The 16,039-nt window shown below is 46.6% G+C and overlaps 1 protein-coding gene across 2 annotated transcripts in view; it reads left to right on the top strand.

Moving 5' to 3' along the window:
• The window catches only part of MAPKAP1 (MAPK associated protein 1), a 73,420-nt gene extending 58,835 nt beyond the window's left edge, over positions 1-14,585 (top strand). For both annotated transcript variants that reach the window (XM_065737327.1, XM_065737328.1), the window contains 3 exons: positions 4,404-4,541; positions 12,921-13,018; positions 14,423-14,585. In XM_065737327.1, the coding sequence (XP_065593399.1) occupies positions 4,404-4,541; positions 12,921-13,018; positions 14,423-14,548 (362 nt within the window). In that variant the 3' untranslated portion in view covers positions 14,549-14,585. The remainder of the gene's footprint in view (positions 1-4,403; positions 4,542-12,920; positions 13,019-14,422) is intronic.
• Positions 14,586-16,039: the final 1,454 nt, after the last annotated feature.

Genomic DNA, 16,039 nt, shown 5'->3' on the forward strand with positions numbered 1-16,039 from the left:
CGCTGTGAAAGATCGAATGGTTCAAACCTTCGGCCACATCTAATATCCAGCTGTCTGTTTCAGACGTTTTAAAGGCATTCGTTATCGTATTGGTCAGTCTTATCATAGAGCACATCACTTGAAAGTGTTACTAGCTTTTCAGCAGTTGGAAAAAAAAACAACACTTCCAGTTGAAAATAATTCAGTATTTTTATTATCCACCATCAGCTGGCACGCGTTTCCTCTGAAGGAAGGCCATTGCTTAATGGCTTTTTTTCATCTCTTTTTTTCTTTTTGCTGAAAGATTTTGACAACCAAGAAGAAATTTGAAATGAACAAAATACAGCCAGTATCCTCTAAGGGTGTTCTGTGGTTCCGTGGTCCTTCTTTGCTTTCTAAATGCTTTTGAAAACCTGAAGGACAAGGGATGACAGAGTCTTGAATTATCAAAGCCCCATTACTGTTTTAAAATGATTGAAGGGCTTTTTAACTTTGTGTTTAAATTGTGGAAATTTGATTAATGATGCATTGGTGGGTGACCTGTGGCATTCCTGCAACTACCATCCATAAGGAGATGATTCAGCAGTAAAATATTAGGTGCTATGACGTTTACAAAACACATTCATTCTTGAGAATTCAGTGGAATTGTTAAATATAAATGCTGGCATTCTCTGAATTGCTGTCTTTACAGTCTCCTCGCTCTTCTGTCCTTAAGCACATTATAAAAGCAATATGACTCTAAGATTTGTACAGGAGAGGCTTTCTTGGTGGTTTTGAGCTTGTTAAGGAAGGATTGATAGGCTGTGCTGGAGCAGGGCAGCGCTGCGCGTGTTCTCTGCTTCAGAGCAAACTGGGAGCGAGTTTCCTTCCAGTGAAGTTTGACTCCCTGAATCTGGAAGCTGTCTGAAATCAGAGCCTGAAGAGGTCGTGACAGATAGCTGCAGGTGAACGGGTAAAGGAGAATAGCTGTTAAATGAAACAAGTGGCAAAACTTGCTTTGCAGAGAGGGAGCTGACCCTGCCCGGTAGCGTAAGCACCGTAACATTTCCCTTTCATAATGCTGTGTGTGTGAGTGTGCTTTCTGATGACAGCACACTGACAGTGGGATTTTTATGTTCTGATTATCAATTAAAAATCCAAGGGAGCTTGCTGAGGTATTCACAGTGCAGGCAAACAGACAAAATGCCTCTAAATGAAGAAAAAATAATCAGATAATGCCATTTTTTTTCTGCTGAATGTCTGTGAGATGTTTAAGGAGCAGTGCTGATAGAGCAAGCACCACGGTGCTATTTGCAGAGGCGATGCTGAGTGCTAATGCGTTCATCATCTCCGAGTGACAGGCTGCTCCACACAGTCTGAACTATTAAAAACATGGCTAATTCTCTTTCAATCTCTAACGAGCAGCTATAGTTGTGGAGAAATTCCTTATTGGTGTAGCAGTCAGTGAGTGGTCGGTCACTAGGACTTTTCTCTGTGGCATTTTTTGTGTCAGTGGTTTTATGGAGCAGCTGTGGGAAAGCAGAGGTGTTTCGAGGGCTTCCAAACCACTGCGTTGCTCCTCATGGGCAGCAGTGGTGTGATGGCCCTGGCTGCAGGAAGGAGTGGTAACCACATGGAAATGTCCGTGTGGTTCTGGGGAGATCCCCAGTTCCATTGGCTGAGTGTGAAGGGGTGTATGCATCCATGCCAGTATTTATTGTATTTGAATTGATCCCATGTTGCACCTTATCTCACGGGCATAGGCCGGGACACCAGAGTGTGAGCTGTGATTGTGGATTAGTGTGTGCACAGTGGTACTTCCTGAAATGTTGGTAACTGTCACTGGAGCTGACACAAGATATACTGAAAATAGTGGGATCAGCTCGGTCATCCTTACATTGTGCATAGTTTTCTTGGCAGAAAAAAGAGATGCAGATGGGGAGGGGAGGAACGGGCGCCTCGTGAGCGTGTGCTTGGTACAGCTGGAAGCAGTAAGTTCCATCTTACAGGCTAGGTTTGTTGTCTTAGCTAATGGTACATTATAATGCATGTACAGTGGGGCTTCCAGCATTTCTAGAAAGGTGAGTTGTATTGTGAAGGCATAAAAATCTGCTTGTGTGCCATGTTAGCAAACAAAAAGAAGCACATTGTGGTGGAAAACTGCTGCCAGAGAACGTTTCAGTGGGGTGGGGGCTTCACAAACCCCAGCAAGGGCAGCGAGGGCTGAGCACTGCTCCCAGAGTACTGCAGCAGTGACATTTCTTTTGCTAAATTGAATGAATTAAAAAAATAGTAGAAGAGGTATTTTTGCTTATTCTCTGAGTATAATAAATTTGTGCCGTGATAGAGACTGTGGAAGCCACATACATAATACTGTTTTGATTTTAGGTTTCAACGCGAACAGATTGCAAGAACAATAACACAAAAAAGACAGCATTCTTTGTCAGTGTGCTCTTTGGATGTGTGTGAGCTTAAGCCAGTGATGTCGAGATACAGAAATAATGGATGAAGTATACAGCAACAATTTGCAGATAAAAATAATAGAAGTTAAAGTGTATTTTACATGATAAAAAAAAGATGAAAGAGGAGGAAGTCTGTTACATCTGAGACGGTTACAAAATCCATGCTTGGTGAAGTAGCCTCTGCTGAAAAGATTGATGCAATGGGGAGTGACCTTGGCTTGGAGCAGGAGCTGGTGATGTATGTATGAGCATCTCTCTGCTAAATGGACCCAGATTTGTAGCACTAATATACATGGAAGCCCAGAACCAAACTCAGGATGGCAATAAATCAACAGCCACTTTGGGTGTCATTTCTGGTTTATATTCCACTATTGTTCTATCACTTTAATTCATGTCACTATCATCTGTTCATCTGGAACAGTTTTATATAATTTTCCAGTGGAGTTACCTGACAAATCCTATCAAATTAACAAGGTACGTTAACAATATTGACTGACTGTGAATGCTGAAGTTTCAGGACCATGTCATGAAATTCTTAAAGGGTATTTTTGGGAGTGACTTTTTCTAAAGGAAGGGCCGGGAGCATCCCTTGCACACAAAGAATTTGCACTTCTATTTTTGGAACTTGCCTTGACTTCTTATTTTCTCCCTGAAAAAAAAAACTTCTGTCATCAACTTCACATATTTTGATTAAGCTACAGGAAATACCATTTTGGATAATCGATTGCTGTGAAATAACAGAACTGATTGTAATGAATGTGTCCAAAATTACATCGCAAAACAGAGCGGGCTCCAGAAGAACATCAGCCTGCTCCCATTACTGAGTTCTAACAGTTCTTGTATTAATTGGACTCTTGATACAGGGCTTAATTGAAATGTGATGTCTTTGATGTGACGTATGCTTAATGACAAAGTGCATTCTTGGATTAATAGAAGCAGGGAGGGAGTCAGTGGCAGTGTTAGCACCTGCCTCAGGTAAAGTGAAGGTTACCCTGTGCTTAGAGGGTTCTCTCTGCCACTTTTCCAAAGATGCAAGCGTTACCTAAACTTCATTTACTTTTTCCTCCTCTGCTGCTTCCTTTTTTTCTGCTGTACCATGAGCTTCACCTGTAAGCCATGACTTTAAGAGGCTGAGAAGTTTGCTCTGTCCCATCAGCAGACACCAAGCAGCGTGCTCCTGCCTGGCAGCACAGCATGGCAGTGCCACAACAAAGCCTGCAGCGAATGCAGCGAGCACCCGGGCAGGCTCCAGCTCCCCAGTAACATCCACTGCACAAAAGCTGCTCTCAGGGGCACGGCAGACGTGTGAAGGGCTGATAGCACAGGAATATTCTAGGCTCCATCCCCAGAGGTCTGCAGCAGGATGCTGCACATGGAGGCACGTGCCTGCGTGCAGTGGGAACACAGTCCCAGCCCTGGCAGGCTGCACGGGGCCAGGAGCTGCCCTGCTCCCTGCCTGTGCTCTCTGCAGCCTCATCACAGCTGGCTGCAAAATGCTGGCAGTGTGAGAGCATGCAGCATCTCTGGGCTGGGTGCCTTTGTTGGGGGTATCTGGTTACCAGAGTGCTTCTGTAACGCTGGGACGCATGTATCTGCCCAGGGGATGGGAGAGTGACGTGGGGTGATAGTGCCTCTTACATTTAATAGTGACCACTGAAAATGCCACCTGATCTTCGCACAGATCTTGCAGTTCATGTGCTCACTGCTTCCAGAAGAGCTCTGTGTGCGCTGAGAAGAAATTTTTGTGATTTTTTTTTTCTCATTGGTATGCTTATTTCCCAGCAAGGCAGGAGAATCAAGTACAGATTATCAATGCACTTTGGTAATCGTTTGCTTTTGCTTTCAAAAGCTCCTGTGCTTTCAAAAAGCCCAGAAGGGCAATATGCTTTCATCCCATTTAAGATTTATAAAGTGTGTCAAATGGCTGATATGAAATCACTTAAACAGATCACTATTGTGGCTCTCTATTCTTTCTCATCTCAGGTATTTCTGGAGACAAGGTAGAGATAGACCCTGTTACTAATCAGAAGGCCAGCACTAAGTTTTGGATTAAGCAGAAACCCATTTCAATCGATTCTGAACTCCTCTGTGCCTGTGACCTTGTGGAAGAAAAGAGCCCAAGTGAGTAGTCCTTTTTATTTATGTTCTCTCCTCTCCCTCTCTCTGTGTGCTAGATGCCCAGAGAATTATTGCTGCCATGTCCTTTCCTTTTATAGGTGTATTTTATTCATTATAGGATGTTTTTAATCTGACTTGATTCTGTTGTAGAGAACATAACACAAACAGATACATGTTTTATGAGTGTCCTTTTAATGCTGTTTGTGGCCAGCTCCTGCCCACCGTCCCCACCGAGGAATGGCTGGGTAGGCTGCAGCTCGGGAGTCACGTACCCATCTCCACATCTCTGTGGTATTTGTGAGCTTCTTAACATCTGGAAAGGCTTTGAGCAGCTCCTCAGACACGAGAGGCTCTCAGACATGCAGCATCATCACAGTCTGAGTTTGCTTCCGTTGTGGCTGCAGGGTCAGCAGAGCTTTGGTTCAGGGGCAGAGGGCAGAGCCTGCTGCCGGCGGCGGGAGCTCCGTGCTTGTGCTTACTGTGTCCATGCAGTCACGACAGTCTGTATTCCTAAAGTTCTCTGTAAAAAGCACAGGGTGGGCCCTCGGGGAATGGGACAGTGTCTCTGGGTGGTGTCAAAAGCGTAACTGTCCGCTGTCAAAAAGTAACAGCTGTTCAAAAACGCAGCAGGATTTTATTATGTCTGGGCTTTTGCAGGGTAGAGATGCTAAATATTAAGTACTTATCTGCAAGGTGACAGAGAGAGAATTATGTGATACGTATTTACAGAGGTAATGATCTGTTGAATTCTTTTGGAAGAGTAAATTTATAGCTGCCACAGATTTTATCAGCAATTATTGAACTATATCCTTCTTCCCTTCATTACCCCTTCCTAATTCCATGTTCTTGCTCCAGTCACTGTCTCCCTTTCCTGTCTCCCAACAAGTTTTTATGGTCCTTGGGAAGGTGTGAGCCTGGGGAAAGATGTCCCTAGTGACCAGGCCATCCAAGTGCATAACAGCTGTCTGTGTGGAGCTCTAGGAGATGGCACCCAGTACAGCTCTGTAACAGATAACTGACAGTCAGCAAAGGCCATGGCAGCCTGTGGTGCTTTTAAGTACCCAAACACGCAGTGCTGGCTGCGTGTCAGGCCAGTTTTGTTGCTAAAGGTGCAGTTTGCACTTGTGGCTACAAACCCAGAGGTGTTAATGGATTCACATTTCATTTCAAATGCAGATATTTATGGTGATAAAATCATGCCAACAAAATAGGACTGCATCTGAAAATCCAGCCCTGAAAGTCAAGGTTTCCAGCTCACACTCCCTTTAGCACCAACAGCTGGGGCCTTCAAGCTGTCCCTGAGCACCTCCAGGGCTGTGTCCTGGCAGGATGGGGCTGGCTGGCCCTGCAGCAATACCTGTGCCTCTACAAATGACACCTCTACCCAAACAGCAACCCAGGGGAAACAAGGGACAGAATTCCAACCCAAGTGAAGTGCGGTGCCAGAATGGCAGTAGCTTTGAGTGAAGATCCTGAAATGAGGACCTGTGGACACTTCTGGGAGGATTCTGACAGTTATAGCAAAGGCAGTCTTAAAGATACTGCCTTTTTATTTTTGCATTTTCATGTGGCATCCATAAGATTTTCATGTGAAATAAATGTTCAACATAGTTTTGAAAGGAGAAAATCATTCCCTCCTGAAATCCACTGACCTCTCCCAGATTCACCAAAGATGCTCCGAAAGCCATTATTTTAGGTCAGTGGAAGAGACTTTTAGTGTGACATGTCAGGATGATGCATTTGGGGGAACTCTTAACAGCAGATCAGTATCTCTTGAATTTTAAATGGAAAAAAAGTTATTTTAGTAGCATAAAGGAATGAAACTCACTGTATTTCACAAGTTTTGTCTGTGATTTTTATCAGCAGAGTGATATATGTTCGTAGAAGAGTTTACATCAAAAATTATTCCTGGATCTTCCTTGAATGAATTATTGCAAAGAAAGAGAGGCTGAGTGAAGATAAGGTGCTTGAGTTGTGCAGTATATTTTGTTTCCATGTTTTTATCTCCTGTAACACACATGCACTCCCCTTGGTCTTCCCAAGGTGCTGTGTGCATGGAGCAGGGCTCACAGGGGGAGCACAGCGGATGTTCTGTAAAGTGCCCATGTTCCCAGCGAGCAGCCAGGCCGTGGGGAGGGGGTGTGATGCTTTGCTGTGCTGCCCCCTGGGCCCCCAGGTGCCCCCAGGTGTGGCTGTGCTGCTGGGCTGAACGGTCACTGTGCTCAGCACCGCGGAGTGTTGGGCGGTTTGCTCTGCTGTTCACACCGTGCAGAGCTCAGTTAGCTCTTCCTGGCCGTAGGCTGAAGGGACAGCAGCTTCTATAGAAGGTACTCTTCTATGGAGATGTAAAAATAGAAACTGTAAACGCGGTGGGGATGGTTTGCTTACTTTCAGCTGAAGTTTTATCTGCGGTGACAGGTTCGTGCAGTCGAGCTTTAGTGCCACTCGTGTGTTAAAGGCCCTGACAGCCTGGATCCTGTGCTGTGAATGTTTGCAGGCAGGCTGGGAGCCGTGCTGCTGGGAGCAGCTTCCCATCCCTGAGAGTGAGCAGAGCCCGGAGCCGCACTCAGTGAAGACGGAAGATGACAACAGAAAGCTTTGGTATCTAATCTGCCATTAGTGTGGGGCTCAGAGGCAGGAATGGCTGATGAGTTTTGTTTGCCCTTGTGGAGCCCAGGTTAGCATTTGAATTTTTATTTGTAAATCAAATCAGACTCCCTGAATTTAAACAGAGGGAAGGGGTAATGGCCCTGCTGGCTCGATCAGATGCCATTAGAACCTGGAAACACTGTGTATAAACTGCTCGTTTAAATCAGGTTCGGTCTGATTATCACGAGAGATTCTCTATGTTTTGAATCTCGAAAGGAAGCATCCTATCATTGAGAAATAAGATTTAAACCTTAATAAAGTAGTTGTCATTTTTATAGCTGAAAAGAGCTTTGTATCTCAATTAAGTGTACATAATATAAAGTCTTAAGGAAGCAACATAATACGTTTAATACAATTATATCCTTTTGCAATAGTGTAATTTAAAGGAAATCTGATTCTGTTAATGTCTCTTACATTATTTGGACAAAGGATAAACTTCAGTGTCACTAACCACTGCCTCTGCTACTCAGCACCCTGAGCACAGTGCTGTGACCGCTGCATTGCTGGGCTGGGGGCAGTGCTGGGGCAGTCCACTCGGTGGCACTGACACCACCCATTTGGGCAGCCTTACCATTTTTAAAATGATTTTTTTCTCCATTGTGTGTATTATGACAACTGCAGAATTTGGATTTATTTGGTAATTCACTTGAAACACTGAACAAACGTTCTCTGTGACCGTTTTTCTTCTGTTTTGTTTGTTTTTCCTCTCAGGAAGGCAGGTACGTCTCAAGTACTTGGTCAGAACTGCCTTGATATGGAGGTAGTCTAAACAAAGGTGTTCTGTAGGTCACAGAGTACATCGGTAACTTCGGTTTGTAATTTAATTGCCTTCTTTGCACCCTGCAGCTTAAGATTTCCTTTAAATTCTTATTCCATTGTTGCACTGGGGCTTAACAGAGTGTTAACCTGGTAATAGGCACAGGGCCTCCCCATTATATGTCTCGCTATCGAGCGGTTCTGCATGACTAGTTAAAAAAGATGGCAAGAAGATTAATGAAAGCCGCCCGGTACAGAGGGGGTAGGCACCATCACAAGACTTCCAGTGAGGAGATATTGGAGCTGAACCAGAGCTTGGCTTTTTCTTTATCCCGTGACCTCTGAACCCACCTTGCTGTCGAGAGCTGCCAGCACAGCCGACGTTTTGATTGATGTTGCTACACGAGTCAGTCTTTCCCATTGAATTCCACATCTGCACGAAAATAGCTTTTCTAGCAGTATTCATACTGGCTGTAAGTGATAGCCAAAGTGATGGCTGAAATGCTTTTATGTAGTTTTCATTTAATGCCAGAGGTATTTGATGTTTTAATTCAGTATCGAGTTCCTTTGGATTATGCACGTTGGTAGTACTAATTTAATGAGTTCATTATGGGGTTGTGAAAGGACTAAAAACGGGCAGAGCACGTTGGGGAGGAGCGGGTTCCCGCTGCTCAGGAGCTCCAATAAAGATGTTGCATGGTTGCTCGAGGCCCTGCAGTGGGGCCAGAGCAAAGAGGCAGCAATTACCTGGGCACTGTGCAAATGGTGCACGAAATACTGCGTGGTGGTTCCCGATATTAATGCTCCTGCTGTGAGTAATGTGGCCTCTGAAATAACAGAGCAAAAATCGTACATGGTGGAAGCCCGATGACAGATTCTGCTCAAAGGGTAAAAAATAGATTCAGCAGAGAAAACATTAGCACTACTTCAGGCTTGGAGTGAAAGAAACCTCAAAGTGTGCATCAGAAAGAAGTGAGTCCTAATGCATGCAGACATGTGGTCTGCAGAGCAGCAAAATGCCTCAGAGGGAAGAGAGCAAAGCGCATATGGCACTCGGTCTCATCGCGCTTCCCACCTCTGTCACAGCTCCGGTCTGTGCACAGGTCACTGCGGCCAGCATGGGGCTGGCAAGGGACAGAGCTGTCAGAGCCCAGTGGCCCTTGGCCTGGGGAGGCAGGGCACTCCTGCCCCCGTGCACGCGTGGCTGCAGCGCGCTGAGTGCATCCGCTGCTGCATCAAAGTCCTCTGGAGCACAATCAGGAGCGTGCATTGCCTCATCCTTTTAACAAATATGTTTTGTAGCCCTATTAAAAGGGGTCTTCATCTATTCTGTCAAAGCTATTCTGCTGGGGTTTTTTAGTTTAATTACACTATCCAATTAAAACTCCTTGCTGCATTTTGATTCGCTTCTCCTTGGGCTTGAGTGGATATGACATTTACAAGGCTCGCCTTTCAAGCAGACAATAGCGTGATTGATGAGGTGCAGACGCAATGAAGGAGGAGATTGCCATGTGGAAACACTGCTTAGTGCATTTTGATTTATTTATCATCTTTTTTCCAAAACAAGGTTGCTGGTGAGAGGTTTGGGGCAACCCTGAGTTCCCCCCCTTGATTTTCAGCATCCTTGCAAAAATACCTTTATTCTGCCTTTGGTAAAAACTCAGTTTAAAAACAAAGGGCTTTGGAAAAAAAATCCAGATGTGTGAATCATTACTGTAACTTGATATAAAAGTGGGCTCTTTATGGACATCTGGAAACAAGGCATGCTCTAATAGCAGAGCTTTGTAAGAAGCCCATGGCAGAACGTAAAGAGCCGAGCTGTGGGAAGTGCTCTTCACGTGGGGGGGTGGCAGGGCTGCGGCTTCCTGCTCTGAATGGTCGTGGTGTTTGTTGCCATGCATGCAGTGCCACGTCCTGGCAGCCCCATGGCAGCTGTGGGTGACTGACATCCCCTGCAAGGGACCTGCTGTGCCAAGACTGCTGTTTTGATGATGGTACAACTTCTGATTCTTGTAGGACTTTCCAGGCTCGTGGCATTGCTTTCTGAAGCAGTGCTGTAGATTTAAAACTAGAGTCCCTCCTCAAAGCTTTGAGATGTGATACAGCAGCAGCTGATGATCAGGGTCTGCAGCATTTCATGCGGTGTTTTAACTGAACTTGGCTTTGTTCAGAAACACTGCTTGTCTTCATTATTCCTTATCTATTTAACTGTACTTGGTCCTCTTGTGGTCACCGTTTCTGAAATGGTGAAAATGGTCACCATGTGGAATGGTGCCCATGTTTTGTTCTTCAGAGAGGTCCTTCTCTCACTGTGTGTTCCACTAATAACTCTTAATTGTTGACTTATGCCTCACGGCCCCGTAATGACAAAACAATCATCGAGGTATATTGAAAAATTAACATAAATTTGCATTTCCCCATGTTTGTTTTATTTTTTTTCAATTCATGAATATTCTTTTCATCCTTCAGCTAATTAGTGATTTAATTTAGTGCACACTGTTCTAAAGATTGGCACTAGCAGACGGGGGCTCTTGGTACCCCCTGAATTCGGGAGCGATGGAAGAGGTAGAACACAAACTGTTCCTGAACTTCTGGGAAACATTGCAGCAGAATTTCTCATTGGCCTCATATTGACACCAAACCAATGAATGTAGGGGGTGATGTGCAGTTGGGATGAGCTCCACTTCCCTGAATGTCGTAAGGAAAAAATATATTTGAAAATATTCCATATTTTCATCATGCAGACAGTAAAATCTGATTGCAAAGCATTGTGATGTCCCTGTTCATTCCCCTTTGCCTTCAGCCACCCAGCACAGCTGACGTGTGTAACCTGCCCATGGTCCTGGTGACAGCTGCTGGGGCTGAGCAGCTCTGCTCCAAACAGACGGAGCACACATTGCTCATGCAGGAGTCGTTGTGGTGACATCACTGCTACACAATCTGCGTTTGTTTTAACTCTGCCGTCATGTACGGTAGAAAGCACTCGAGCTGCTGCTGTTTGCTGCCAGATATTCTCGTATGGAAATATAAAACCGTTGAAGTTCCTATTGATCTCTGAATTGTCAGAGGTGGTGCTCTATTGGAAAGTGGTACATCACATATTTAAGCACTCTTGGAAATGGAAATCAATCTCACAATTCATAAATTCTATCTAGCTGGAACAGTAGCGGAGCAAAGTGCCAGTTATGATTTCAATGAACTAATATTTCATGCTGTAAATAGTGCACTGTGGACATGGGAGCACATAAACATAATACTGTAATGCACTTTCTAAAGAAAAGTCTTCTTAGCCTCTTTCCACTGAAGTGCAGGGCTCATCCTGCTCCGGGCTGGGGCACCACGGGGCAGTCCCACCCCACAGCTGCTGTCCTGGGCTGGAACGTGGGGATGCAGGGACGTGGGGATGCAGGGACGTGGGGCACAGGGACGTGGGGCACAGGGATGAGGGGCACAGGGATGCTGCCCTGGCACAGGTTGTCACTGGCTCTGGGCTGCTGGAGGAACAGTAGCAGGGTGAGCTCTGCCTCGTGCAGCGGGATGCAGCAGAATTGGTATTGGCATCTGTAGCTCTAATTGTCTTCAGAACAGCTGACTCAATACAATCCTAGAACAAGTGTTGGAAATGAACTTCTGTGTTCTGCCTCTGTCAGCTGCATAACTGCTTCTGCTGGAAAGGAGGAGTAAATCACCTTTAAAGGAAAGCTGGGGATCCTGGGAGGGCTCCTTCATGGGGCGTGACGAAGGCTGTGGTCTCCCTTAATTTTTTGCATTGATTTCTCCCTGTGTGGCTCTGTGCCCCACATCCCCCTGGTGAGGTGTGGGGCTGCAGTGTGTGGATGGTGGGCGCAGTGCTGCGTGGGCTCAGTGCGGTGCCCACGGGCGTTGGGAGCACAGTGCTGAGCAGCACAGCTGGGAGTGCACACCCACAGTGCCGAGGGCGTCTTTGATGAGAGATTTAAAGGGGGTTTTATTGTTAGATTAGCTGATTTTTCAATATAGAATTTCTTTTCCAGTTTAGTGCATCATAATGGTGTTTAATTAACATGCCACAGTAAAATACGCACACCTCAAATGTTCTGGCCACAGCTCCGGAGCGTATAGCAGTCACTATTTGGAAATGCTCAGAATTAGGTCATGTAAATAAGATTTTGGAGCAGCTTTCCTCCAGGAAGGATTTGCAGTAACGTGGCCGTTACTTTATGGACTACCAACTTTGGCCTTTGAACCAAATACGTTCTATAACAACGGGCGGAGCAGCGCTGTGTTTGGGGTGTGCTCAGGGTTCGCCTCAAAGCAGTGAGGGCTGTGCTGCCTCCCACCCTGCCCCACAGCACTGTGTGCTGCAGCCCCAGCCCTGCTGCTGCTCCGCACCGTCTGTCACTTCGGGGCCAGCGGTCACTGCCAGCCTGGGCTGGGTGTGAGCTGCAGGATGCCTTCCAGCACAGTGCTGCTCAGATGAACACTGGCTGTGTGTTATTTTGTTCTGCCTGCTTCCCTCATTGCTGCATCCTTTTGTGTACACGGTGACATTTTCCTTTGCCTTAGCAACGGAGTGGGTTTGGGTGTTGTTCTGGGGAGAGGATTTTAGGACAGTTCTGGGGTTAATTGGCCTTTTACGTTGAGTGTAGCACTTCTCTCCGCGTGCCCGTGAGCAGTGACCTGCTGGGTGAGCTGCTGCAGCGCGGCGGTGCGAGCCTGGGCTGGCTGCGAGCTAACCAACCACTTGATAGAGCTCTGCATTTCCTGCAGCGGGGATGTGATGGGAAAATGAACTTTATTGAAAGAGTTCAGCTGCTCCTGGAAGCCACCACTTGCCTTAAATTGAAATGACACGAGAAGCCTGTCAGCGTTTCATTGCTCCCTTCTGTCGTGCTGATGGTATGCTAAGATCACCATCTGTGTTTTGCTTCTGTCAGGCGCACAGCTCCGCGGAAAACTTTAGAGGAATATTCTGAACCTTTTTTCTTATCTTTGCAGGTCATGCAATATTTAAACTTACATATCTAAGCAATCACGACTACAAACACCTGTACTTTGAATCAGATGCTGCTACTGTCAATGAAATTGTACTGAAGGTGAGTATTAAATTTTAACGTGACCCAGAATTCCGAGCGTTGTACCACTTGTTCGACATGAAAGTCTTCAGGAGGAGCTGAAACGTGGGCACGGCGCAGCACCTGCACAGCTCTCAGGGGCTTCAGCTCCCAGATGGGCTGCTGGAGCTCTTCCCACCCCCAGCAGCCGTGCAGGACTCCTCCTGCTCCCCGGGCTGAGTTCTGGGCAGGAGGTGGCACCGCCGGGGCCGCGGGGCACAGGCAGAGTGCACAGTGTTGGTGTCAGTGCAGCAGAGCAGAGCTGTGCTGGGGCAGCACTGAGTGCAGCAGGAGGACCGCTCCGTCCCCAGGCACTCACCCAGAACTGCTGGCTTCTCCTGCAGCTCATTGATGCACATATTGATCTACTTCCTGAAAGAAATTGGAAGATTAAACTTCATTTTCTGTGATCTAATATCTTCTATCAATTCAAAATCCAAAAGAACAGTGATTTTAGGAGTCCATCTGTTAGTTTGCTTTGCTGTGTGACTGCTGGGTGCTGACCTGCTGCGTGCTGCCGCCTTCTTGCTGCTCAGGCCGGACAGCCGAGCAGTTCTGCTCCCACCTCACCTGCAGTGTCTGGAGCTGCTCTCACAAAAAGGGCGAAGAAAGTTCTGCTCTGAGTAATGAGAACATTCAGGGGAGAAACATCACCAAACAGTGCTTTCTTTTTCACCCTGCAAATTGTACAGAACGCTTCCTGGCTTTGTGTGTGTGTTACCGCTTTATTTTCAGTTCCATCAGCGTTAAGAGATGTAGAGAAATCAGACTTTTCAAATTAGGCTTTTTACATGATCAAGTGCAGGACACCGAGGCTTTATTGACCATGAAAACTCCCTATATTTCTACGCCTTAAGCTGTAATATGCAATGAAAGTGAAACACTCTATAGTGCATAAAATCGTGCAAGTTTTAAGCCACAGCATATTAACCAGCTAATGGTGGACCAAAGGGCATTTTTATCTTTTTGATTCCTGCATTAACCTTCCATTAAAATTATCTATGTGATTATCACAAAGCACTGGAGATAATAAATTTAGGGAATAGCAGGCTTGTTAAATATCATTTAAAAATGCTTTCATCAAGTAAAATGTGCCAAAACACAGGGAAACTCTGAGATTAGCTGAGTATGCAAACATCATAATGGAAGTATTATTTTTATTAAAGCTGATAAAATCTTTTATTGAAGCCCATTACTGCGCCAGAGCAGCGCGGCAGCCAGCAGGACGCCCTGGGCACAGAGCTGCCTGGACGTGGGGACGGGGCTGGCCCACACGGGGGGTCACTGCTGCCGTGGCTTTGCCCTTTTCCTGATGCTCCGTGGGAGGTGTGAGGGTCCGTGCCCTCCTGGGGCAGCGCTGCACTGAAGTCCTTTTGTGTCCTGCAGGTAAACTATATTCTGGAGTCGCGAGCAAGTACGGCCAGAGCTGAATATTTTGCTCAGAAACAGAGAAAACTGAACAGGAGAACAAGCTTTAGCTTCCAGAAGGAGAAGAGATCGGGACAGCAGTAGCACCGGGCCTGGAACAGAGCCTGACCGCCGTGCTCGGGGTGGGTTGGCCGGGGCGGAGCGGCGGTGCTCCCGCTGCCCACCGCAGGAGCAGCCGGGGAGGAAATGGGCACCATCCCGACCCTCACGGCTGGAGATGATCCCTCCCTGGGGAGGGGAGGTCTCCCCTGTGACACAAATAAAGAGCCATATCAGCCGGAAAGAAGACTGTTACGCTTCAGGTTCCTTTGATTAGAAATAAGAGAATGACGTAGACTGGCATCATTTAATTACTGTATTATGTACAATCACAAGGAGAGATGTGATTACATATTATTTCACAGCCTGGTTAAAATAAATTATATACATCTGTAATACACCCACGTACACACAGGTATTGCTTGTGACATGATCAAATTTCTAAAAACAAAATGTAGGACAAATGTATCCATTTTTACTATTAATAAACAGATGTCATCTTTTCCAAGGTCCATCTGATGCACAGTTCTTATGGGGGGAGGCTGCAGTCCCAGATGGTTTCACTTCTGTTGCTGACGTGCAGGAGGGGGCTGTGAGCCAGGAGCAGCAGCCATGGCAGGGAGCGACGTGGGGGAGCGCTGAGGAGGTTCAGGTCTTCTCTGCTTCATTCTCAAAGCAGGTTTCTGTAACTGTGCTCCTCAGCTTTGCATCCCAGAAGGGATGCTGCACGCAGCACCGAGGCAGTGTCTGCAGCCCGAGGAGAGCACGACCCAGTGCAGGGGCCATGGCTGGCACATGGGGCTGGGGCTGCCCCTCCCCCAGGAACAGCGATCTGCTTTGTGCTGGGACTTGTACCTATGCTGCCTTGTCTGCCCTTAACGTATCAGGGAACGTATAAATGGGATTTTAGGGATCCTGAGCTGCATTTTGGTCCTGCTCACCAGAGGCATCTCACAAATCTCCCTACACTGCTGAAGCTGCAGCCCTGCACTGCAGCCACGGGTGTGTACCGAGCTCATACCCACGGCCCTGCGGAGCCCAGCGGGCACAGAGGGCTGTGTGGGGCCGTGTGGGGCCCTGTGGGGCTCCGTGGGGCTCCGTGGGGCTCTGTGCCCTCCCAGCTGCTGCCACAGCACGGCCTGCAGCAGTGTCCTACCTTGCTTTGGTACAGAGAACGCCCTGAGCCCTAACGCGCAGTGGAGGGGCAGTGGGAAGGCATTGGGCCGTGTCAGCTGTGTGCTGCTTTGAAGTCCTGTTTTTAAAGGCTCTGTTTCGGAAGCACACGAGTGCCGCCCCTCGGGGCCACGCGCTCTCCGTGTGCAGTCTCCCACAGTTCCTATTAGCAAAGGATAAACAAGAGAAACCATGTTTTATAGTACAGTATTTTTAAGTATTTTGTATGCACAATTGCAGCACAGATGCAATGGAGGAAGACCTTTCAATAACATCATGTAAATTATTCCTTTATTCAGCTTTGTGAACTATTTAACATTAAAGTTGTTACGTGAATGTGCTTTTGTCACCCAATTTCAGTTC

The sequence above is a fragment of the Cyrtonyx montezumae genome, unplaced genomic scaffold (genome assembly GCF_038088225.1).
Source record: "Cyrtonyx montezumae isolate F1298 unplaced genomic scaffold, pur_monq_1.0 scaffold_20, whole genome shotgun sequence".
Lineage (NCBI taxonomy): Eukaryota > Metazoa > Chordata > Aves > Galliformes > Odontophoridae > Cyrtonyx > Cyrtonyx montezumae.